This window comes from Pleurodeles waltl, chromosome 1_1 (assembly GCF_031143425.1).
Source record: "Pleurodeles waltl isolate 20211129_DDA chromosome 1_1, aPleWal1.hap1.20221129, whole genome shotgun sequence".
NCBI lineage: Eukaryota > Metazoa > Chordata > Amphibia > Caudata > Salamandridae > Pleurodeles > Pleurodeles waltl.
In genome coordinates, this window is record NC_090436.1 from 56,460,937 (window position 1) to 56,485,924 (window position 24,988).

Below are 24,988 nucleotides of genomic sequence, written 5' to 3' on the forward strand. Positions count from 1 at the left end.
TGGTGTTAGTCACAACTCTACAAAGCTTAGTTGACAGGCGTTTGTACATATATGATACATCTGGAACAGCAGAGCTCAAGTATCCATCTGAATAAGTGGTGTACATGGAGATGGGATAAGTTAGGCTGGGATTGGCAGTGTGTTAAACATGATGGGAGAACTAAAATGATGTATGAGCTTTTAGGTGGAAAATGAAGGTTTCATGAGGACAGATTAACGCTCACTTTACACAGTGGTGGAGACCTGTTGCTCGCCATATTCATGTAGATTTTACAGGATGTGTACTTTGTCACAAACATGGCACATCCCATCTGCTTCATTACAAGTGCATTATTTTATATACACTTGAAATAAGGCGAATTGGATACCTGTCACAATTGTGGCAGAACCTTCCCACCAAACTATAAATCAGGTCCACAGGAAAGAAAATCTTGCAAGGCTCCCTGTTTGGAGTTTTTCCAGATTTTTACAGCTAAATACAGACAGAAAACTCTGAATTATTTTTTTAAGTGTGGATAAATACTGAAGTTATTTTTGGAGTGAGTCCAAATGATCTCAGTTATGACTTCCAGGCCAATAGCTGTGCAGATTGACAGGTAACTTTCGTAATGAACTTCAAACAGAAGTGTTGATACGAAAATCTGCATGTTTTCATATGTCTGTTGACTCATCATCTGCGGACGTTCGTATCCTGAAAACCTATCAGGCAGTCAAGCAAGTGTGTAATAAATGTGGAGATATAGGAGTTTTAGCTTCACTTTTTCACAAATACCAAAATAAATACAGATAAAGGCAGATAAAATTATAAGAAAACTAATGTGAATAAATACACAGTAGATACTGTTGGACACGAGAGGACAGATGGGTGTACTTCAGTACAGATGTCTGTACCCGAAAAGGCAAGAAGTGCAATTAACATCAGCTCCTTGTAGACATTTAAGGATTTCGGAGGACAGAACAGATGAAAAGTACTTTCAGGTTCTGGAGAATAAAATGAAAGTTTAGGGAAACACACTTGACACAAGTGACGAGCCAAAAGGCAGAAGTTCACAGGAAAGACGTGAATATTGATGAGCACCTTTTTTATTAATATGCATAATAAATAGACGAATAAATAATAGCAACACACACAGATCATGGGTAAAGTACAAACTGGATTAGGCGCCCCATCTGCCACAGCATTATGTACAAGCAGGAGGTATACTTGATAATACTAGAATTCCCTTCTTGAAGTACGATATTCTGCAGACTATGCAGGCAGCATGGGGCGGGAAAGATACGAGGGCGCGCGAAGTAGATTAGACATAGAGAGAGGACTAGACTGGAGACGAAGGAGCCTAGAAATAAACATGTGCGGTTGCAGGAGTGGCAAGGGCGCATGAAAGGGCCTACCAGATACTACCGCCCTCTTGTGTCACTAATACTGCCCGTTGTAGTGATGCGCAGTGGAGAATGTGAAAGAAGGCACCCAATGTCCCTTGGTCCACTAAACAGTGCAAAAAAAACAAGAACCTGTTCATTTTATGGTCTACTGCATGCCCGCGCGCCATCCTCTGTTCTGGCCCTCTATGGACCATCGACAACCAGCTTCCCTTCACCAGCCTTCTCAGTCCACGTGAATGGTGGCCAACAACATACAGAACGTTTCACATCCAGGCCAGTCAGCAAAATGCTGGGCTCCTGTATATACGGTCACAAAAAATGCATTAAAAATGAATTACTGAGTATTTACTTTACCTAAAAACCACTGCGGATGCTCCTGCCACAATGAGGATGTCATCTGTGCATCAATGCAAAATAGGCCCACAAAACTTTGCTTTTTCACTTAAAAAAATATAATAAACGATACCAAAATAAAGTCAATATTACTCAACCATCCATTGCTATGGTACAAAAAAAGAACACTCATTGCATTGCAAAAGAAATAAACATCTTTTGCTGTGAAGGTCCTCAGAATGTGTGAGACTGTTCTGTCCTGTGAACAACCTTACAATTTACAGACAAGCACACAACTCCTGCATAACCACTCACCTCCAAGCATTCCAATGCATGTTTCTTGTCACCCAAGTACCTTTGTCAATTTCTACCACTCACTCCTTTAGAAGACTGAAATCCATTAACCTTACACAACTGTGGTGCATTGTGAGATACACTTCATCCTCTCTATGACCACCTGCGGCTCGCTGACAGCGATTAAGTGCAATTTGTGAGAACTGGACAAAGCCAATCAGAAGAAAGAAGTCTTATATGTTTGTATTAAAGACCAAGCACTAGCATGGTTGCAAGAGTGTTGCTTCACTCTTTAGAATTTTGAATTGTGGGGCCATGTCTTGCATGTACGTCTTAAAACAGGATAGTGTGGCGGCAAATGCCAGTGGCCACTACGGGGAACAGTGGACATAGGGAAATGTTGCCTTCTTTCCCATTCCTGAACTGCACCACCTAAACCTCATGCAGATTCGGCTAATGGTAGTCTAACTGACAAGACGTGGTATTCATAATATCTAGTTGGGGAAAGGTTAGCCACATACATACACTGTTCTATAACATTGTAGGTTTGAGGATTCGCTGATCCTGCTACAGTTTGTACGTAAGGTCCATGACACATGTGGGTGGTGGCTGAGCTGTACACTTAGAAGCACAGGCAGTCCCCCTGGCACACTGCTGCATGCATGGCGAATTCCAGCAACACGACACCTGCGGATGCACGAAGAGCACGAGGCACGCTTGTTTTTAACTACATGGCCCTTTTTGCAGCAAGATAAAAATATATCAACCAACTAAGGTTACTGGGCTTCTTTCAGTCATGATTGAGGAAGGAAACAGTCGGCAGGCATGTGTTTGTTCACTTGCTTGGAGTTTCACTGCCTGCAAGAGTTTCCATAAAGCATCCGAAAGTGCAGTTTGTGGATAGTGTCCAGTCCTAATCAATTGTCCTTGTCATCGAATCGCGTGACATACATCCACGGGACTCGTCCACTCTCCGAACCTAAGCTGCAGAGCAGCCATTCTGGGTCCACCTTGGAGTACACCTGCAGAACATCCCCCTTCTTGAAGCTCAGTTGTCCTGGTTCAGTAGCAATGTGATGGCAAAGTGCTTTAACAATTCTGAAGAAGGAGGGGAGAAAAAGAAGCCCATGTTAGATCCACCAACCAACAGGGTAAAGTAAAAGCACACAACACACACACACAATAGTTCTGTTTGATGGTTAATAATCAGGGTCGTCTTCAGGACAACAAAAGAGACACCCGAGGAGTCAAAATGAACAGCCATAACTGCTATGTATTTGTGCCCACATGAAATACCTATTGAACCAAGAACTCCCCTAAACTGGTGGGTGATTAGTTAAGGTGAGGGGTCTGATAGTGGCTCCATCTGGTGCCTGGTTCATGTATTGCACTATATCTTATTCCCCTAGTGCCTCATTGCATGGGTTTCTAAGTTGATGAGCACGGTCTTTCTGTGCCCTCCAGTTGATGCAAAATTGTACACCTACTTAAATTTTTCCAAAATGTCCCCCCCACTAAGTTCCTGGTGGAACTTCCCGTCCTACACAAATGATAGCTACGTCCCTGCATTACCATAAAATTAAGATTGTTTATTGGAGAAAAAGCAAATATCTAGTCACCAAAAGTGAAAGGACAAACCTTTGGACGTAGCTGGTGCAGCTTACCGAGGAGGACTCTCGGGGTGCTCAACGCCCTGGGACGATGACTGTTCGGGGAGCAGAAGCTTGCTTCTTTCCTCAGCAGCCGAGGCCGTGGTGTCTCTCCATATTCCGGCACTGACCGACTGTGCCATGAACTGGAGCATGGAACCGTCAATGCTCAGCCAGTTCGACGGTAACCTGCAAGAAACATGCAAGCCACTGTTAGCAGCTTTAATGAAGCCAGTAAGCTGCAAAACATATGGTCATTTTGATCATTATTTTTAAGGCTAAATATACCTACAAATCAAACAAGCGTTGGTAAAGCCAATGGTTCTGGCTTTGGCAAACTAGGGTGATGGTTAAAATTATTTTTTGTATCAATTACTGCAAGAAAGGAAAAATATAAGGCATCTTTAGCCATATGACTGCAACAAATTATTTGAAAAAAAAATAAGAATCGCATATAATTTTAATAGAACACTGTACATAGAACTCAGCAAGCATGTGTACTTAAAACAAGCGTTAAACTCCATTTTAGTTTTAAAATGCACAAGAGAGGATAATGTCATTCTCACTGGCACAAGTAAAGGTACAATTGGCTTTGAATTACTGTAGCCTGAACACATTGGTTAGATACACAAAGGTGGCTTAAAAAATGACGTATTTAGTATGTCATTAATTCACATTCCCTCTTTAGACCTTTCCAGAATGGTAGCCTATTAGGGCACCACACATAAGCAAACTCTCTCACATAGCATTCTAGGATACGGTTAGAGTCTTTTAGATCCACGGACCAGCATATGGCATTCCTGGGCGGTATTGTCACGTGATGTGATGCTATAAGCCATCTCCACTCTTCACACTATGTGGGGGAGCCGCATCTAGCCTCAACACTGGTGTAGCATATTGATGCAACTCGTACTAGGACCCCTGTGGTTCTAGGCAAACTCTAAACAGGTACTACGTAAGATATGGGGGAGGTGTTAGGGTGTGGCCTAGGAAGTATGACGTAATGGGCAGAGTGTGAATGAAGGTTGAAGAATAAAGAAATACTCAACTACAGCTCCAGTGTGTGGCGTAATCTATACTGCATGTCCAGGGCTGGTGAAGACGCTACAATTTGCATGGACGTAGCACAAATTTCACATGGTGTTCTTCAAGCTGAGCAACTCGATTTGGAAGCACCTTGCCAAAATGAGGGTCCCCTGTGTGCAGCCAGACTTAGGGTCTGATTACGACCTTGGCGGATGGAATGATCGGTCACAAACGTGACGGATATCCCGCCCGCCGTTGTACAAGTTCCATAGGATATAATGGAACTTGTGATACAGCAGGTGGGATATCTGCAACATTTGTGACAGAGTATCCTATCCGCCAAGGTCGTAATCCGGCCTTAAGCACCTAACAGGTGTTGTTTTAACTCATTTATGTGACCGTGTGCTTTTGTTCCTTCTATTTTGCTAATTTACGGACAGAATAACAGCCCTCCCATTGTTGGTAGCGAGACAAGCCTTGGCAACAGGTACCGCTTAGACAGCCTTAGCATGCTCCCCTCTATCTGCTTTCACCGCCGCTGTAAATGCATGGAGTATTATGGTTTCATTAAAGGTTTCTTGTCACAATCATTGCTTCAGACACATTTGTACCCTTGCAAAGCACAGCGGGTCGTGCATATACAATGATGCACGTATGATGTGAAAGAGAGCCCTGCCTTTTGGTCATGGGTGCACACATTGACATAATTTTCATCAGACTGATGTCCCAAGTCACCTTTTTAATTTAGTATAAGACACTGTCACAGTTGGGTTGGTGAGGAGGTGACATTCACTGTGGTGGTGGAGCACGTTGTATATATTTGGCATGTTTTGTTAATAATTTTAAGTTCAGGATAACTTTGGTGATTTTATCTTTTATTTTCATTAATACAGAGGCACCTAACCTTGTTGTTGTCCTGAGGAGGCCTTTACACATAGGCCGAAAGGCGTTGACACCTCATCATAGGAGCACAACAACATGCTTCTAGAACTATAAAGGATATATACCTGCTGGATACTGAATCACCTTTTGTTGGACACTTCAACACCTTCAGGACTGGTTACCGTGCTACCAATAGGCTGGACCTCATAGCAAAATAGAAATGTGGACACCCTGGTACCAAATGACTGTATACCAAGCACAGAGGTATTTGAGCTACTTGGACTTTCTATGATTACATGGATGTTTTGAGTGATTAAATAAATTGTTCAGTATGTATTACAGGACATACCGTATGCATACACCATGTAAAAATGCTGAAATGCTTTGAAATGTGAAAGGAAGTGTGCTACATAGTTTTGATATAACTTTCTTGGCTGAATTATACTCCCTGTCCGATAAAATAGTTTTAATATTGTTACCAACATAAGTTGTGAATTCCCTACAGATGTCGGACCATACTTTGGGCCTTGGCACTTATTATTTTACAAATTAAGTACTGTGCCAAGTTTGCACCAGCCCTAGCAGCCACAAATAGGCTGGGATGACACCAGTGATAGCTTAATGTCCCACTAAATATTAGACCTTCAGGAACATATGAAAGATTACAATGCAGTCAACACAAGCAGAGCACTCAACTCTAAGTTCAAGAATTAGCCACCAATTTTAAGATATCCAAAGAGAACTCCCAGCTAGTAACCACATTTCTAATCCCTTAATGCACCTAAATAGCCCAACTTTCCTTCTCCTGAAAATCCTTAATCTAAAGCAGGGGTTTGTATCTGACTTCATAGAAAAACTATTTCATAGAATACCACTGCTGAGAAGCCATTTGACTTAAACGGTTTGATGGAAAGTTTGTAGATGATTCTCATTTACCATTTTATAGAAACTAATTTATAGAATGCCATTTTCATGCTTATTTTTAGGGTATAAATGGTAATAATTTTAAAAAAAGAGTACTCTCTGTTGTTATTTTTGCAAGGGTTATATAGATCACACACTTACACACACACACACACTGTTGTTATTTTTGCAAGGGTTATATAGATCACACACATACACACACACACACACACACACACACACACAGGTGGTCACCACTAGTTAGTTATATTTAGAACCTAGTTTCTATAGAAAAAGTGTTTTTTGTTTTGATAATAACTTAGGACATGTTTGATGAATCTTCACAAAGTTTTTCAAGAAAATAAGACGCTCACTTCAGCGTCTGTCTGGAGAGTTTCCGGGTGATCCCTGAAGTGAGGCTCGAAAAAAGGGGGGTCTCGAAACGGGTTTTCTCATTCATTTTTCCATAGGTATTTTGAACAGCGATAGTGCCGAAATCACTGGACGTGATTACACCAAATTTGGCAGAAAGGTAGCCCTTGGTTCAGAAAGGGCCCTTTTTGTTATTTGGTGTAAATCTGTTCAGTAGCTTTAGAGAAATTAACATAAATCCAAATGTATACGCAAAAGATTCACAACCACTTCTGATCTCATGCTGAGATTTGATTGGCAGCCAACACTTGAACAAGGAAGTGTTGCCAGCCATGTTGGGGCTCGGCTTCAGCTGCCCTGGGGACCACCACCTCCTCAGGGCTCATATGCCCTCTTAATGCAGGCGGCCCAGGGTGAATCGTAAAATAAGTGTGGGGGAACTGCCACCCCCCAGGGCATTATTCTAATTCAATGCAGGGGCTGTGTGGTCCCCCCGCAGACCTGGGGACCACCACCTCCCCGGGGCAAACTGTGAAAAATAGAAAGGGGGCCCATTTTGGATCCCCAGACTCCAGGGACCACTACCTCCCCAAGGCTATTCTCATAGGAGAGGGGGGGGGTGGCGGTCCCCAGGACCAGCTCCTGCTATGTCCCAGTGGTGCCCACTCCTGGGAAATAGCTCTTTGCTGTGGCTTGGCGGCAGCTTTGACAACTGCCACCAAGCCACAGCAAACACTCCGGTTTGATGAAGGGAGAGCTGTGATACAGCTCACCCTTCATCAAAGTGGAGGTTTCCTCTGTCTGCCTTCCTGCAGAGAGGCAGGCAGGCAGACAGAGAAAACTGCTCTCACTGAGAGGGAGCTGCTTTGCCTGTGATAGCAATGCTAGATCCCACAGGAGGCGGGGAGCCAGCTGGGACCATGGGGCCTTCAGGATCTCCCCACGGTCTCCAACATTAAGACTGGGTGCGCTGGGGGGCACCCAGGTAACATGGCCAGGCCCCAGGTGATGGGGTTCTCGGAGTCGAGATCAGCCTAGGGAGGGGGGGCACCAGTCCTCCCTTCCCCCCAAAGAAAACACTTAAGCCAGTCCTCGGGGGATGGCGTCCCCAGGGCTGAGATTGGCCTGGGGGGTGTGGCCACACAACCACAGTAACTATAACTCGTGCCCTCGCCATGCACTGCTAATTACCCTACAAATTACGGCACTAATAACATCTTTGATTACATCATTGATAATATCAATTTAATACTTGCAGTAGGGCACAAGTTATAGTTACTTTAGATAACTCTAACTATAACAGGTGAATATCTATGACTTTGTACGTTTAAAATGGGAGTCTAACTCTAACGTCCCTGTAACCTTTGTTTTTTTAAGTGGATTTATATATATATATATATATATACACATATATATATATATATATATATATATATATATATATATATATAAATATGGGGAAAATGTCACTTACCCAGTGTACATCTGTTCGTGGCATGTTCCGCTGCAGATTCACATGTTGTGCACTATTCCTGCCATCTAGTGTTGGGCTCGGAGTGTTACAAGTTGTTTTTCTTCTAAGAAGTCTTTTCGAGTCACGGGACCGAGTGACTCCTCCCTTTCGGCTCCATTGCGCATGGGCATCGACTCCATCTTAGATTGTTTTCCCGCAGAGGGTGAGGTAGGAGTGGTAAAATGAGAATAGTAAAGATGTCCATACAATGTGATAGATATGTATGTAAATAGTTTGCGCTAAAGTAGTGTTTATTTACATATATACAATTTCTAATTGCAACTTAAACGGCTACAGACTCCCGGGGAGGTGGGAGAGCGCATGTGAAACTGCAGCGGAACATGCCATGAACAGATGTACACTGGGTAAGTGACAGTTTCCGTTCAATGGCATGTGTAGCTGCAGATACACATGCTGTGCATAGACTACAAAGCAGTAATCCTCCCAAAAGCGGTGGTCAGCCTGTAGGAGTTGAAGTTGTTTGAAATAGTGTTCTTAATACAGCCTGTCCTACTGTGGCTTGTTGTGTTGCTAACACATCTACACAGTAGTGTTTGGTAAAAGTATGAGGTGTAGACCAAGTGGTTGCCTTACAAATTTCTGTCACTGGTATGTCACCAAGAAAGGCCATTGTTGCTCCTTTCTTTCTAGTGGAGTGTGCCTTTGGTGTAATGAGTAGCTCTCTTTTAGCTTTAAGGTAACAAGTTTGTATGCATTTAACTATCCACCTGGCTATGCCCTGTTTGGATATAAGGTTACCAGCATGGGGTTTCTGGAATGCGACTAACAATTGTTTAGTTTTCCGAAACGCTTTTGTTCTGTCTATATAGTACATTAGTGCTCTTTTTATGTCTAATGTATGCAGTGCCCTTTCTGCTACTGAGTCTGGCTGTGGGAAGAAGACTGGGAGTTCCACAGTTTGGTTTAAATGAAACAGTGAAATTACTTTTGGTAAAAAATGTGGATTTGTGCGGAGAACAATTTTATGTTTGTGCACCTGTATAAAGGGTTCCTCAATAGTGAAAGCTTGTATTTCACTAACTCTTCGTAGTGAGGTGATTGCTACTAGAAATGCCACTTTCCACGTTAAAAATTGGATTTGACAAGAATGCATGGGTTCAAAAGGTGGACAAATGAGTCGTGTAAGTACAATATTAAGATTCCACAAGGGTACTGGTGGGGTTCTTGGAGGTATGAACCTCTTTAGTCCTTCCATGAAGGCTTTAATGACTGGTATTCTAAACAGTGATTTTGTGTGTTTAATTTGCAAGTATTTAATTTGCAAGTAAGCCGAGATTGCAGTGAGGTGTATTTTGATGGAAGAAAAAGCAAGATTTGCTTTTTGTAGGTGTAGTAAATAGCCTACGATGTCTTGTATGGACGCATCTAACGGTGTGATGTGTTTCGCTTGGCAGTAGAAAACAAATCTTTTCCATTTGTTAGCATATCAATGCCTGGTGGTAGTTTTTCTTGTCTGTTTAATGACTTCCATACACTCTTTTGGAAGATTTAGCCAAACTCTAAGACTTCAGGAGCCAGATTGCTAGATTGAGCATTGCTGGATTGGGGTGCCTGATCTGTTGTTTGTGCTGCGTTAACAGGTCTGGTCTGTTAGGAAGTTTGATGTGAGGTACTACTGAGAGGTCCAACAGTGTGGTGTACCACGGTTGGCGTGCCCATGTTGGTGCTATGAGTATTTGTTTTGACTCAGTTTGTTGACTAGGAAAGGAATGAGTGGGAGAGGGGGGAAAGCGTAAAAAGGTTTTCTGATCCTGCAAGACTCTTGTGGGAGCCAGTGTGGCACCTGTGCTCCAGAAAGACTCTCTCAGGAGCACAGAAGGTTGTGCTGGCTCCCATGAACGGCCTGCTGGATCACGGCACCACTCCAAATAGTTTTTTAATTTAGCCCAGGTTGGGGGAGGGGAGGGGTCACTTTGGGCCCCCTTCTCCCCCCCTACAAGTTGAGCATGTCACGTACCCCTTATACCTTAATTTTTCAATTTGCAGGACACAAGAACTGGGTCTCCGTTTCTTGTAATGGTGGCTGCAACATTTGTCGTCATGTTGCGTCCAGCCAATCAGTGTGCAAGCTCCTGAGGGACATGCATGAGTTTCTCACTTATGAGAGCGGACACTCAAACAATCAGATTGCTTTATTGTTTGAAATTGTGTGCTCCTGCGACTCCCACGTCAGTCCTGCATACCCAACCTTCCAGATATTTATAGATTTTGAACCTTAATTTCTCAAAAACTGCTGAACAGATTTACACTAAATCACAAAAAGCACGCTTTGTGGATAAAGATCTAGCTTTCTGATTATTTGGTGAAATTCTGTTTAGGGTTTTGGCTCCAGCGGTGTCTAAAAATTCCTCTGGAAATTGCATGTGGATATGGTATTTTGTGCTCCCCCTCCCTTTTTTCTCAGCCTCTGCTTGATGGATCAAAACATTCAAAGAAACAGCTGGGTTTATTGGAAAGTGTCATGTAGGTTCGTCAAATGGCACCAAGGTTATTAGCTAATCAAAAAAATTAGTTTGCAGTGCTGACTAGGTCATTTTTGTCTAAGATGAAAGTTAGTCCTTTCTTTTTCTCCATAGAAAAACTAAAACTTACAAATAGAGATGATGTTGTCTTCTGTCCTGCTTTTCCATTCTGCCTCCACCTCCTACGAAACACAAAGTAGCTACTGACAGGGACCCATTTGGATTTCCCATCTACCCCTTTCCATCAAGGAATATATATGTGGACACCTGTGGCTGAAAGAGCTGCTCTAAGTAGGTGATTTATAAATGAAACAAGCAAAATCAGCTTTGCTTGGTACATTTTAAAATTCGTAGTCTTACATGTAAAACGTGTATGGACAGTAACTGTTTCCTCAGCTGTTCAGGAAAAACCCAAGGCAGACAGTGCCCCATCCCTACAGGCATAAGAGTTTGATCTATTAGTGAGGGGGTGACACCCAACACACATCCATTGAAAGTACACACCTGGCTATAGTCCAGAACCTGATTGCGGTCCTATTTCCCACCATGACTGATGGTAAAGGTACATGAAAACATACATCATCTTGATTATTTTTGTACAGAACATACACACCCTGATTGGAGCATGTACTGTGAAATGTTACTTTGTACCCATGTTTGAACTATATAAGTCACATACATGTACACAAACTTTCCTCATGTGTTCTCCCCTACCTGTTGGTCTGCCGAGCTTCTCCCTGCTGTTTTCTGGAACCAAAGAGTCGGCCCCACTTCATGGCCGGGCTCCCTTCAGGCTGTATTATGTTCTCTTTCACCTCTTCTCCCTCTTGCTTAGGCACCGGTGGTGCTGTTGTTTGCTGTGCCCTTGTCTCCTTAGCTCCATTCCCATTTATCTCATTCAAAACAGACTCAGGAGGACTTCCCATCCATGATGGCCTGGTCTTCCCTTCTGTCTCCTGTTTACAGTCCTTTAAAACCTCTTTAGCTGCTTCCACACACACTCCAGGTCTCTCCCTTTCTTCCATGGCACCTTCAATTGTGGGACAGGCTTCTGCCCCATCTACAACACCTTCACGAGGAGGGGGTCCTTTCTTAACTTCTGCTTCCTTGGGCACTGCTCCCGACTTCTTCTTCTTCTCGTAACGCACAAACTTGGGCCCGCTTGCTGACCCTTCTATATACACCTGAGAGCTCTGCATTAGCTGGTACCACCAGCCTGCCTGCTTGTCCTTCTTCACCTCCAGGGTGCTTTCGTTCACCTTCTTCTGCTCCTGTTCCTTTTCACTTTCATTGATCGAGGCCCCCACTCCCTTCACCCTTTCATCCATCACCTTTGCCATGTCCACACTCTGTAAGATGCTGTCCTCCTGGTCCACTTTCACACTTTCTGCTCCTTCGCTCCAGCCACCACTGCCCTCCGTGCTGCTGCGGGTTCTCATCAGCTGCAGGGTGGAGTGCACCGAGTGCTGCAGGTCCTGCTTCACTCGGAGCATCTCTTTCTTGTGCTGCTGCTCGCGGCCCATCTGGAAGAGGTGGTGCTCAAAGAGGAGGTCGAGGTTGAAGGGCAGCAGAGACAAAGGCTGCAGCAGTAGGAGCACTTCTTCAAAGAAGACCTGGCAGGCGCTGTGAGATAAGGACATGAAGCCCACCGGCTGGAAGTGGGCCAAAATGATGTCTGTAGAAGAGAAAGGGCAAGAAAACACAGAGCTTCAAAACCGTTGGCATGAACACCACATATGACATAGAGGATTGCTTAGCAGAAGCTAAGAAATAATATGGTCTCACGGCCTATTGCCGAAGGGTATATCGGTTGTTAAAGGCCCTGATCCTGTGTTATAGACCCCAGCCGCAGGCAAGGGCCTATAACGCGGGAGAGGGCTTTTAACACCCAGTATAGCCCTAGGCAGAAGAGCTAGAAGGCTATTAGAACATTCCACCCACTAAGGGTAGAATGTTCTGAAATTACAAAGGGAGAAACATGAAGATAACCATTGGAATGGCGGAGGTGTGGGTTTATATGAGCCATTTTAAGCCTAGAGATACTCTATTGTCTTCAATGGAGCTCTCATAATTCCAACATTCTGACAAAACATCAAAGTGCGTTTTTTTGGCTTACGTTGGCATTTAGATAATATTTTTCTTTGTGTAGAAGGATCAACGTTTAAGCTTATGCAAGCAATTCTGGAACAGTGTTATACAAATCTCAATATATTTTCGTACAGAATTTGAACGTTTCTATGCTATTTTGAGACATGGTCAAGAAACTTCTGTCTAACATGAGATAACATTTGAGCAATTCTATAGCACTGAGTAAAAGAATTTGCCAATTTGTGCTGTAGTGGAGCATTTGGGCATCTCTACTGTATTGTGGGCCATGTTTGGGAAGCCTCCGGTACCCTGAAACAGTGCTAGCAGAGCCAAGATGTATTTTGGCACATTCTTTTCAAAACCCCAAGGGATTCTCTTACAGAGCTCAATTTTGTATTATAGTCATTTAAAATCAGAGAAAACAAAAGTCAGACCCAAGTTAAAGGACAATCTTCCCAGGAGGCTGTGTCATAGACATTATCAAAGAATCCAAGTCGGTCTTCGTAGCATTCTGGTCATGCTGCAGGGATGATGGACTAGTGTCACATTCACACATACAATGTGTCCTTTGTTTTTCTTACCTTCATGGCTGTATAGATGGTTGAACCAGAACTCCAGAGAGCGGATACTACAGGAGAGAAACAAGGGGAACAGGATTAGCATTGACAACAAGTCATTTTCTGCTTTCTCTCTTGCTATGTCATTCATCCTGGGACTCTTCTCTCATTCTTGGTACAAATGTTGAGGGAGAAAGCACAAACGTATGTAATCAGACAGCTTTGCTTTGCACCACCTGGCCATGTGAACACACTAGGAATCCATTTAACAATGGGTAAAACGTACCGCATAACACATTTCCTCCACCTTCTAAAAAAAACAAGCACACCTTCTGGGGTCTCCTGTCTGTCACTCCTTTGTCATATGTCTCAAGACCATCCCAGAGACTTTAAAACCTGCATAGCAAAATCCTTGCTTTTGTGACTGTATTTGGGAAGAGTGACAGCTGGTGACAACATGAGTGGAGTAAGCAGCATTTCCGAAATTAATCTCAGTTCTGTGGTGGTCCTCACCGCATCCTTAAACCTCAGGAGTGCTGCTTTCATCCAACTAAACCAGGGATCGCCATCGAGCTTTTTAGAAGCAGAACACCATCTTCATGGGAAGGAAGCTTGCTGAATGGTTATCCAATGGTTTGTCTGTTCAACTTTAAAATGACTACTAAAATCCCTGAATTGAGAGTTCAGAGGCAAGGTCACACTTTTTAAATTTTGATGAAAGTTGATAATCTTCTTTATAAGATCACTTTTTTGTGGCTGTGCTTGACCATTGACGCCTCCTGGCATTCTTCTTTATAGCGCCATGATTCCTTTTGTTGTACAGGCACACATAAAGGGAACATAGTAAGATAGTGCTGACTACTCTGCAGTATATATATATATATATATATATATATATATATATATATATATATATATATATATCAAGGAACAATATTGTCTGTTACGAATTGTTGCATTAAATTAATTCTACAAAAAGAGCAGCCCAGACCCTCCCATAACAGGGAAAAACTTCTATCAGTGTAAAGAATGTAAATGGATTTAGTAGGTGTTGACACGGTTTCTTTTTTCCTCCTGTAATTGCCCACGCTGACACTACCACTGTTTTTAGCTGGAACGCATAAATGCTCTGGCCTGTTGTAAGTCTTGAGGACTTTTAACCACGCCCACCACATGCCCATTACTTTCACTCGTTCATGAGCTTGCCTTTCTAAAATCCTTTGTTATCTTTGGTAAATGCTTTACGTTTGTCCATCCTTGGGGCAGTTTTGTTACCTCCTTCGCCATCGACCCTGTTACATGGATAATTGCACATTTGCCGATACATTTCACTGCAAGCAAACTTCTTTTTCCTTTTCTGTCTCTCCTTCGCGCTCATGGCGACCCTTGCGCTTTAAATCGGCTCAGTTATGACAACTGTTTTTTACTTTTCATTTTCAATTTATGTGGCAAGAAAAGTCCAATAGGAATTTAAAACGCCAATAGCTCTAACTCGAGCAAACACAAGACCCATTGCATTTCAAATGCTTGTTAATAACATGGTTATCCCTAAATACATCACAGACCTCCTTCCATGGCATTGTTTATGATGCCATACATCAATGCCAAGCCTCTCTTCCCACTAGACACCCTTTGTTCATTTGTTCACTGCAACATAGCTTACTTGCTACATGCTTCCATTTAGGAGTATGAGATATACTTAGAGTTGCTGCTACTATGAGATGGCATGCTTTGCACACTCATCATATATATCCATCTAGTCAAGGCCAGGTCCCTGGTGCAAAGAGAGTCTAAAGAAAACAAACTACTACCCATGCCATCAAACAAGCCAACAATCCGACCCAAGGTGACCCAGTGGTCACGAAGAGAAGCCACATACTTGAGAAGTCCAAAGATGAAAGCGTTGAATCGCATGGTGTGGTTAGTGAGCTCTGAGTACTGGCTGACCTTGCTGAAAAGACTGTGCAGTACCTTGGTGGAAGGACCTGTGGAAGGGATGCAAACATAACAAAATCAGTTTTGTTATGAACGCCACAGTGAAAGAGAGCAATATCGACACCAAATTACTGAAGTGCAGTCAACGCCAACACATTCATCATGCACTGCATTCATGTGTACAAACACAAGCCCTACTTCTCAAAATCAAGCAGAATATTTGAGAAATAGTATTCAGATCACCTGTCAGTGGCGGCTCCTCCGCCATAGAGGAGGAGCGTCACCCCCCCCCCGCCCACCAGCATGCACGGCAACTCCTTTAACAATGAAATGCAATAAATTAAGTTTATAATCATTTCATTGTTAAAGGGGCGGGGCATTGGGGATGACAGGCACTGAGGGGAATGCACTGTGTACTCGCCTCAGAGAGCATATGTGTCTGGCTGGCCGTCTCGGGCGACTGTTACCTGTGAAAGCCCTGGTACTCGAATAACCTCATGCTGCAAACGTATTGCTCTCTGGCTCCCAGACTATTAAATGACTGAATGACAAAGCCCCTTACAGACTCCAGTTGGACTCAAGAGATTGAAGAATCATGACCTAATTGCAGCCATTTTGAAAGAACTAGGAGCTGTGTGTGCTATTTACTAGTTGCAAAATACTGGTCGCAATGGAAAGGATTTCTGGTACCAACCTAGGTACTATTAGTGAGTCAGAATCTGATGTACCTCATGCATATTAATGCGGTAGGTCACAAACTCCAACAAACCACGATTGGAGGTCATCACAAGGATGGCGGCCTGTTGGGGTCAGCAGACCACCATGTCTGTCACTGCTTTTTAATAAAGCGATTAGTTTTTTTAACTGCTAAGTGGGAAAAGAAGGGACAGGATAACCATAGGATCTTGGACTACAAACTCAAGAGGGCCCCTGAAAAGCGTTATTACTGAGGCAGCAAACCTGGGGGACAGCGGTACATAACTATAGCAAACTGCCTATGGATACTGAATAAGAACCCAAAAAATATCCACAGTACATTGATATACATACACTCATTGGAGCATGATAAAAGCACATGAGGGAACAATGAACCAAACAATAATATATATATTTTTTTATTTGCAACAAAATCCAAATGATGAATAGCCTAAGTACAAAAAAGACCCTTGTTCTCCTATATATGCAATGTTATATTGCACAATTTTTTAGTAAAACATAAAATGTTAACTTCATACAACAGGACCACTAGCAAATCACTAAAACATCACTCAACATACCCACATCCACACTACCACTGTATACTTCACAACATACACATTCGTACAGGTCGCCTACAATAAAAACAAACAAACAGGGGAACCACAAGGTTGCCAATGTAATAAGAATCTCATAACTAAGGCTGTCTAGTCCAGTTCATTAGTCTTCATAAGGATGAACATAATTCCATTCACTGTTTATACCAATAAGACTCCTAATCCATCCTTTGGTTGGTAATCCTCTATCGACAGTTTCTACATAGTAATCGTGCAGGTGGTGATCCTTTCGTCCCCATGCTGCACCGATGGGCGTTTCGGTTGAGCCGAGTGGGGACCACCTTCTTCAGGGCGCAGAAATGGAAAGTAAAGAAGTGTCTGATGAAAGTTGTGGCCCAATATCAATCTGACTAGTAGATGCCACTAGGGATTCGCAAAGAAAAAATTCACAGGGTGACCAGACCTTTCCTGTTTCTCTCATAGACATTATGATGCAAAGAACCAAGCGGATGGGAACTCGATGTATAACATGCAAAAATATATATGAGGACACCGAGGACTCAACAAACGTGAAGGGCTGACCAGAATTCTGGCAGTTCCAATACGTAATGCTGTAAAGTCAATATCTCCACCGGGTAACCAAAAAGATAAGAGAAACTATGGGATCTTGGCCATCAAAGAAAAGCAGATGTGTAAAATAAATTCATCACCAAAACATGCAAGACGAATATTGTTGTTTTCCCTAATGGACTGTTCGGATTGTTGCATTTTGTGTAATCCATAGCATTGTAATTTGTGAGAAACTACTGGCTTAGTATTTTAAATGGCACACAACTAGGTCTGGTCAGCTTTCACCAAAATTCATCAGCAAATTCAAAGTGGAAGAGACTCAGAGGTTTATGATATCCACAGCAGGAATGCTTCAGTACAGTAATAAGGCTGTGACATTTTAACTTTCACACTTTGTGAAACGTTTGGTAAACTTCTGTAGCACAAGTCGTGCCAGAGGGGCTCTCTTATGGCACTAGACTCCAAGAAGGCTCTAACAAACATGGGGCAGGAGGCAGACATAAAATGGGCAGATTTTGCTTCTTTGCCTGAAGTTGTGATGTCTGTTGATCAGGCAGATGTGCCAAGATGCTACACAGAGGCCCTTAGATTCGCTTCCAGCATCGACAAGAAGCTGTCCTTTGTGACATTCCTTTGGAAAGATGGCTTATCAGGGGTTTGTTTGCAGAAGTTCTAAGGGACTAGATTAGCCACATCTGACAGCAAGAAGAGAGGAGTCTGGACTGAAACATTGTGGACAATGAATCTGAGCTGTTTAGAGAAAGGACCCAAATGAAGATCTGTAAGGGGGCAGAAGAGCTGTCAATATTCATGAGGTGGTCACAAGATCACTGGGGATATCCAAGTAGAGGTTACATCAGAAATGCCCAGGTTGAGGATATTGCAGTGATAAACCTCAATGTGGAAATAGCCAAGCAAGCGTTAGTACAAGGACTCTAGGCCACAGAAGAGTCTACAGGGAGACACTTAAGTTGAAAGAAGCTCATCTTGACCACAATGTTGACGTGAGGGCTCCTTCCATGTAAAAGCGAAGATACCGGTACTGGGGACACTAATTTATGGAAAAGCTCTATGTAGGAGGGGTCAGACTTCAGGAATTAAGAGGTTAAGTTGATGACAATGATGGTGGAAGGGTTTGATGTAAGCCAATTTCTGTTCAATCGATGTATCAAGCACAAAGCCTGTCAAGGGGTAATTACATACAGATGGAATTCCCATATGCTTCCTTAGTCATTTTCTGTGCATGTCTGTTTCCAGTTCATGAAGGTCATTAAAAAGTTAAGAATTTGAATAAATAAGATGTTTCTTTACCATACAGTGAGAAGATGGAAGTCCATCTACTCTCTTTTTCTTCCTCACCTGGCCAGCATTCTGCAGAGACGTTGTGCTGTGATCCTTTAGAACCTTGACAAATGATGCCACTGAGAGCTTACAGGTACCTACCACTCAACCACACCTCTCTTGGTGCAAAGGCCTGCCTTCTTCCATCAGTAGCACAGAACCAGTAAAAAAGCTGACCTTATTAGTCACCGTGGAACAGGCAATGGCCACTGGGTTAGATTGAGAAACAAAGTGGGAGTGTGATGATGGCGGGAATGTACACTTGAGCCCTCACCGGCCAGAGTTCATCACACCTTCCTTTAGTGTCCTGCGCAACAACTGTGCTGCTCTTCTCTAACTTAGAAGAATTACTCTGTCAATCAAGGTATGGGGCTTACAGTATAAGATATGAGGGTTATAAAAAGGCACTTGAGCATAAATATTATTCTTGGTAACTACCATGTCTTGACTCTCCCTTTCACAGAAAACTAATTTGAGTTATTTATGTGTCATGCATTTGTTCGTATTGCTCCATTGAAGCTTCTTCCTTATTATTTTATCTCCACAGTAACAGAAAAGAGTGAATTGATGTCTTGACACAATATGTGATGGCCAAAGCATTAAAACTGTTGGGTCAAACTTGAGGCAGTATTCTCCCAAGAAGATGGAAGTCTTACCTGCTCTTAACTTGTATAGTCACCAGTCTCACCTTCCAAAAAGGGACACGCCCCTAGTAATGCAGAGGTTTGCAATGCTACCACCTTTCATCACACACTACTGTAAATAACAGAACTTGCATCGCTCACCTTTGTAGTCTCATTTTATCACTGCAAAAAAGATCAGTGGTTGAATCAACCCATCAGAATGTGAGTTTGTAACCTTTAGTTACATTAAGTTAAGCAAAATGTGCCTCAATGTATTAGGCTTTCTTACCTTCTGAGTGAGTGAAGGAATGAATCAGTGAGTGAGGTTACATATTATTTTGTTTAGATATAGTTTAACATAAACAGGTGGGCAAAAGGGGAGATTCACAGCCAATGTGGACTGAGTTACTGGCAAGTACATCCATCAGCAGATCTAGCATACTGATGGCAACTCTATGTCCAACAACTTACCATTTTTGCCAGTAAATCTATTGATGGCAGGAATGGATTATCAATTTAACAGACTCTAATCAGGTGCAAAGGTCCCTTGACTAAACCCTAAAAACAGCATTCATCTTAAATCCCACATCTTATCTTATAATGTCTTTGGAGCTGGCATCCAACATACAACTAATGGTCTCTTTTCCTGCAGAGAAGTCAAAATCACAAGGTGAAAGGCACAAACATACATACCTAGCTGTGTGGAAGCTTCGACTACACTCCATGGAGTGTTCCGCCTTTGCCCGATGATCACGTCCAGCACATACGCCTTCAGCCCATCGTTCAGGATGTTTCGGATCGCGGGACACAGGTATTTGAGGATTAAGTGCCCCACATTGGGGCTCACAGAGCTGTTTCCCAGTTTTGACTGCCAAGGCAATTACAAAAAACAGGACATGAAATTCCCTTGTAAGCAACAAATAAGTCAAAAATGCATGACCAGGCAAATATGACCTTGCCAGTAAATTTAACAAAATAGATCAAAATGAAGCAGATGAGTTATATGAGGATTAACAGAAGAACAAAGAAAATAAAAGAAGCGCTAATGAGGTAACGTGGTGTTAAACAAAAGTTGAGGCAGCACCCTGCAAGTTGGATGAAGTTGCCAAGTTTACCAAATTCCCTTCATGGACAAGTCTTTCCTCATAAAATGTAATTTTGTGCAATAATCCCATAGGGAAACGCAGTTCAAGCAGCATTTTTCTTCTGTGAAACATATTTAATTTATTTACTTCTGTATTTATTTATTCATGTATCTACTTATTTATTGATATTGTTCTAGTTTCATGTACATGATACAAAAGGATGGTGGAGTGTTGTACATTACAAGGGATATTTGATACAATTAATGTTTAAGAAATTCCTGCAGTCCAGGCAGAGGGCACAGCATATGTATGTCAAAGCAGAGGCAGATTAGGAGTGAAGGGCATTAAAGAATTTAAGGCCAGATGCACGAAATCCCTGAATTGCGACTCGCAAATTGTGAGTCAGAGAGACTCGCAAATTGCAAGTCACAATTCAGTATGCAGGATGGTGTCCCGGACACCATCTGCAACTCGCAAGGGGGTCGCAAAGGCCCACCTCACTAATATTAATGAGGTGGGTCGCAATTTGCGACCCCCTTGCGACTCGCAGCACTCACAGAGATGGTGGCCTGCTGGGGACAGCAGACCACCATGTCTGTGACTGCTTTTAAATAAAGCAGTTTTTTTTGTAATGCAGCCCATTTTCCTTAAAAGAAAACGAGATGCATTACAAAATGAAAAAATTAAACGTTTTAGTTTCATTTTTTTCATACCATTCACAAAGGGGAAGGGATCCCACGGGTACCCCTTCCCTTTTGCGAATGGGTTACCACCAGTGTGACACTGGTGGTAACTGCGATTGCTTTGCGACCGCGTTTGCGGTCACAAAGCAATGCATCATTGTGCTGTGACTCGCAATTAGGAAGGGGAACACCCCTTCCTAATCGCAACTTCCAGTCCCGTTTTGCGAGTCGGTAACCAGGTTACCGACTCGCAAAACGGGGATTGGGCATTGCAATGTGGTTTTTGCACATCGCAAACAGCGAAATTCGCTGTTTGCGACGTGCAAAAACTTTGCTACATCTGGCCCTTAATTTGCAAATTGCAAGTACTGAGGTCCAGGTGTTGCACTGGTAGGTGGATTAGAGTGAGCAACCAGCACTATATGGTCATTGTGAATTAATATGACTCGGATCAGCTTTAGTGAAAGATTTTGTCCCCATATTTATGTTTTTAGGGTCGAGCCTGCGAGAAACTTTAGTAGTTAGAAAAGGGCTCAGAGCCCCGTCATGTCACGTCAGTGTCTTTCATTGGTTCGTGGGCTTGCCTTTTAAAATCTGCTTGCTTTCATTAGAGGAAGGCAAGCATATGTCATGCCTTTTCCGGTGGTTAGCCCTCCTCGAGCGCAGCGACCAAGTACTGAAAACATATGAGGCTCGATGTTTTCCGTCCGGTTTGTGGACTACTTTTTATCTTTTTTCGCAGCGCGATCTCGCTTGGCAGAAGTCGAGCGCTTTGCATGACATCGACCCTGTTACATAGTTAATTGCACTTTTGCCAGTTACGTAGATAATTGCTCTTTTGCCAATAGGTTTCACTACGAGTGAACTGTAGCAGTGCGATTGCGCTCTTTTTTTCCATTTAATGTGGCAAGAAAAGTCCAGTTGGGAGTTTACAACTGCTAATAGCTCTAACTTGGAGAAATGCAAGACCCGTTGAATTGCAAATGCTTGTTTTAACTTTGAAAGGTGAAGTTCACAAAGATTGCAAAGGTTAATAAAAACAATTATACACAGTTTCAAAAAGCAAAATATGAATTGCAAGGCAAACATTTTCACACGTGCCTCTTAGAGATCATAATAACTCATGGCCCGGATGGGTATGAACATTGTCTGCATCCGTCCTTTTAGTGACTTTTGCTGTTTGATGGGCTCCCCTCCTCATTACACCCCACCACTTCTCTAGAGACTAGATGGCAACTTCCATCTCAGATTAAAAATATTGGCACCATCTTGTTCCATGTACGAAAGAGGTCAGCTTTTCCACAGAGTGAAAGCGAGGACTGTTTTACTAGCGTCTTAGGCAGTACGTAGTAAGTGGACAGAATGCATGGTGGGTTCTGTTGTTTACCACAAGCCCCAGGGCCAAAAGCACTGGGAGTCGATAACCAAGTTGTACACTTCAGGATGCAAAGGTTGCAAGGAAAGAAGTCAAGTGTTCTCCAGGAGGTGGTAGTAGGCATGTAACTAAGATACTGCATGATATAAGATATTACAAGTGATTGGATTTGGGCTAGAGCCTCAGGTATGTCTTATGTTGGTACCAAACTTTATGGGTCTATATTTTGACAATGGCTTGTCACCTATGGCATTTTCCGACGGCAGCAGCAAACGCAGAGCCTAGGGCATACCTGCTTGCCAGCTAGAACTGGACAACTGGAACTTAGAGTTAGATTCTCACCGCAGTTTCTAACTATGATATTGTCAGAAATCTAAGGGCTGCTGCAGTGGTACAAACAGTAGAACAACCAAGGAAACTAGCCTATGCCAACCTTAAGGCACAGCAAGAGTTGGAAAAACATTTCTGCTTGTGAAATAGATGAGTCTTGCTGCTTGTGCAGTAGATGAGCCTAGCTGCCAGGTTTAAGAGAGTTTTGGGAGGGGTCAGCACATTTACCACCAGCAGTGAAATGCCCAGGTCCAACTGCAATACCCTGCAGTTGGATTGCCGCTCTCATATGGCCCTTGCAGAGTAAATGTTTTTTTTAATAGAATGGAAGAAAACATTTGCTGATTTGGCCCCTGGCTGATGCGTGGAATAGCTGCCTGAGTATGAGGCAGGATGGAGCCTAATGACTTGACGTGGTGAGAAAGTAAGGAAGAACGAATTTATGCTACTTTCACTAATTTGTTTCTCAAGCATGTTAAAGTGATTTAAAAAATGTTATGGCCATTAATTAACATAGTATTTGCCTATCACTAAATCTATCCTGATGCTCGCTTAGGCAGCTGGAAATATGCTAAATAACTGAATACAGACACCACTGCAGCCCACATTTATTGAGGACTATTACGTTAGGGCCCAGAATTACTACGGCGTGGGTTGCCTTACTTTTGTGGCACATCGCTAAGCAAAATCATTTTGGGCATTTACTAAGCTACTAAACAAAGTAAAGCAACACAGAGAGTAGATGTGGCCTGTGTCACTCTGCACTGGGCAGGCGTTACATGGATGGAGCATGGATGCCCCCATGTATTTTGATTAAACCCCAAATCTACAAACACTTGTAAACCTGGGTTTGTGCAAAAATAGTGCACCTAACCGACAGAAGCATAGCGAGAAGAAATGTCTGTATTTCCCCTTGTTACTTCCTCTTTGCATGCGTGCTGCATTCTGCAGCACAGTTAGAAAGATGAATATGCCTCAGAGGATTGTTTTTTTGTGCAGGGAGGAACACCTTCCTTTACAAAAACAAGCCTGCCCTTAATGCCGGCAGATTTGCACTATGACGCACTATTGTGCAAGGGTGCCTGAGTTGGCGGTAGGCAGCACACAGTACACCAGTGCAAGGAGAGACCAAAAAGTGCTCCATATCTTTTCTAAATATTAGGCAATCCTGCTTTCTTTCATGCAGCGCAATGAAGCAGGTTCCCCTGCTATGCTGGGTTGTATGAAATAATAGCAGATGTGCCCTAAGGTGTGTATGCGGAGTATGCTAGGAAACATCATTACCGCGGGGTAGAGAATAATAACTGCTGAAAGCCGCATGAAGAAGCGGTACCTGGCTTGTCTTCATCTCTGCTTCATTTCATCAATTTTCTGGGCCATCTGCAGAGCCCTGGGAAGCCTGTTCCTCATTATAGAGGAAACTGGTCTCTTATCCTTGCGCATGTGTTGAACCTTCCCTTTAACTAACCCTATTTATAGAATCGGCTTTCTCTTTTCCAGTGGTCCAAGCCCTGTCGGTTTGGCTCATTACTCCCCACGGTGCGCAAGCCGCGAGCCTCGTTATCACAGCCCGCCAAAGGCAGCCCTGATGCTTTATCCAGTAATCCCTATTGAAGTATAAAAAGTGTATAAATCCTCAAAGATTCAAGCTGATACCTTTTACTCAATCTTTCTTTCTCTTATACTTTCTAAGCCTTCACTTTGATAGACAAAGCTTATTGTGAGTCTTCTAAAGCTGGTTTATTGTATTTTGATGAACTGTGAAAATTAAATTAAATTTTTTGCTCTCATGTTAAATTGGATTTTCCCAAAGGGGTTCTAATTACAGTTTATGACAATTTTTCTTGAGCAAAAAGCATAAAAAATACTCCTGGCCCTTCATGGCCTTATAGGACTTCCATGAAGCAAAACTGGATTTTAATGGCAACATCGGCCCTATTTGCACCATAATAATAGGAATATTGTGCACCGGAAACACAGTATGCTAATAGGCATGGGTCTTCCAGTTATGATAACTGCTTTTTTGTTTGTACTGAATAATTTCCTTGCTTCTAGGTGCTCTTACCTGAAGTGACAAGTCTGCATATGATTAAGCAAGGCAACAGGTTAAATGTAGCTTGTTGTGTTTGACAATCTCTCTGGGTTACAAGCTAAGTATCTTGTCAAACAGGGCAATTTACAGGTATGGGACAAAATTTATCTTTTAAGAGTTGTACAATACAATCATGATGAACCAGGTTGAAATAATAGCCTCAGCAGTTAGACAGTCATCATCATGATGTGATGGCTCTGCCCAAGTGTTTGTAGAGC

General features: G+C 42.7%; 1 protein-coding gene across 10 annotated transcripts in view; it reads right to left on the bottom strand.

Moving 5' to 3' along the window:
- Positions 1–1,065: 1,065 nt before the first annotated feature.
- Positions 1,066–24,988, bottom strand: part of RUSC2 (RUN and SH3 domain containing 2) — a 193,204-nt gene continuing 169,281 nt past the window's right edge. For 6 of the 10 annotated variants that reach the window (XM_069212323.1, XM_069212224.1, XM_069212287.1 and 3 more), the window contains 6 exons: positions 19,899–20,073; positions 15,363–15,468; positions 13,508–13,554; positions 11,553–12,513; positions 3,675–3,848; positions 1,066–3,108 (listed from right to left, as the gene is read on the bottom strand). In XM_069212323.1, coding sequence (XP_069068424.1) covers positions 2,928–3,108; positions 3,675–3,848; positions 11,553–12,513; positions 13,508–13,554; positions 15,363–15,468; positions 19,899–20,073 — 1,644 coding nt within the window. In that variant the 3' untranslated portion in view covers positions 1,066–2,927. Of the gene's footprint in view, positions 3,109–3,648; positions 3,849–11,552; positions 12,514–13,507; positions 13,555–15,362; positions 15,469–19,898; positions 20,074–24,988 lie in introns of all 10 variants that reach the window. The other 4 variants (XM_069212391.1, XM_069212383.1, XM_069212408.1 and 1 more) reach the window with 1 other exon arrangement.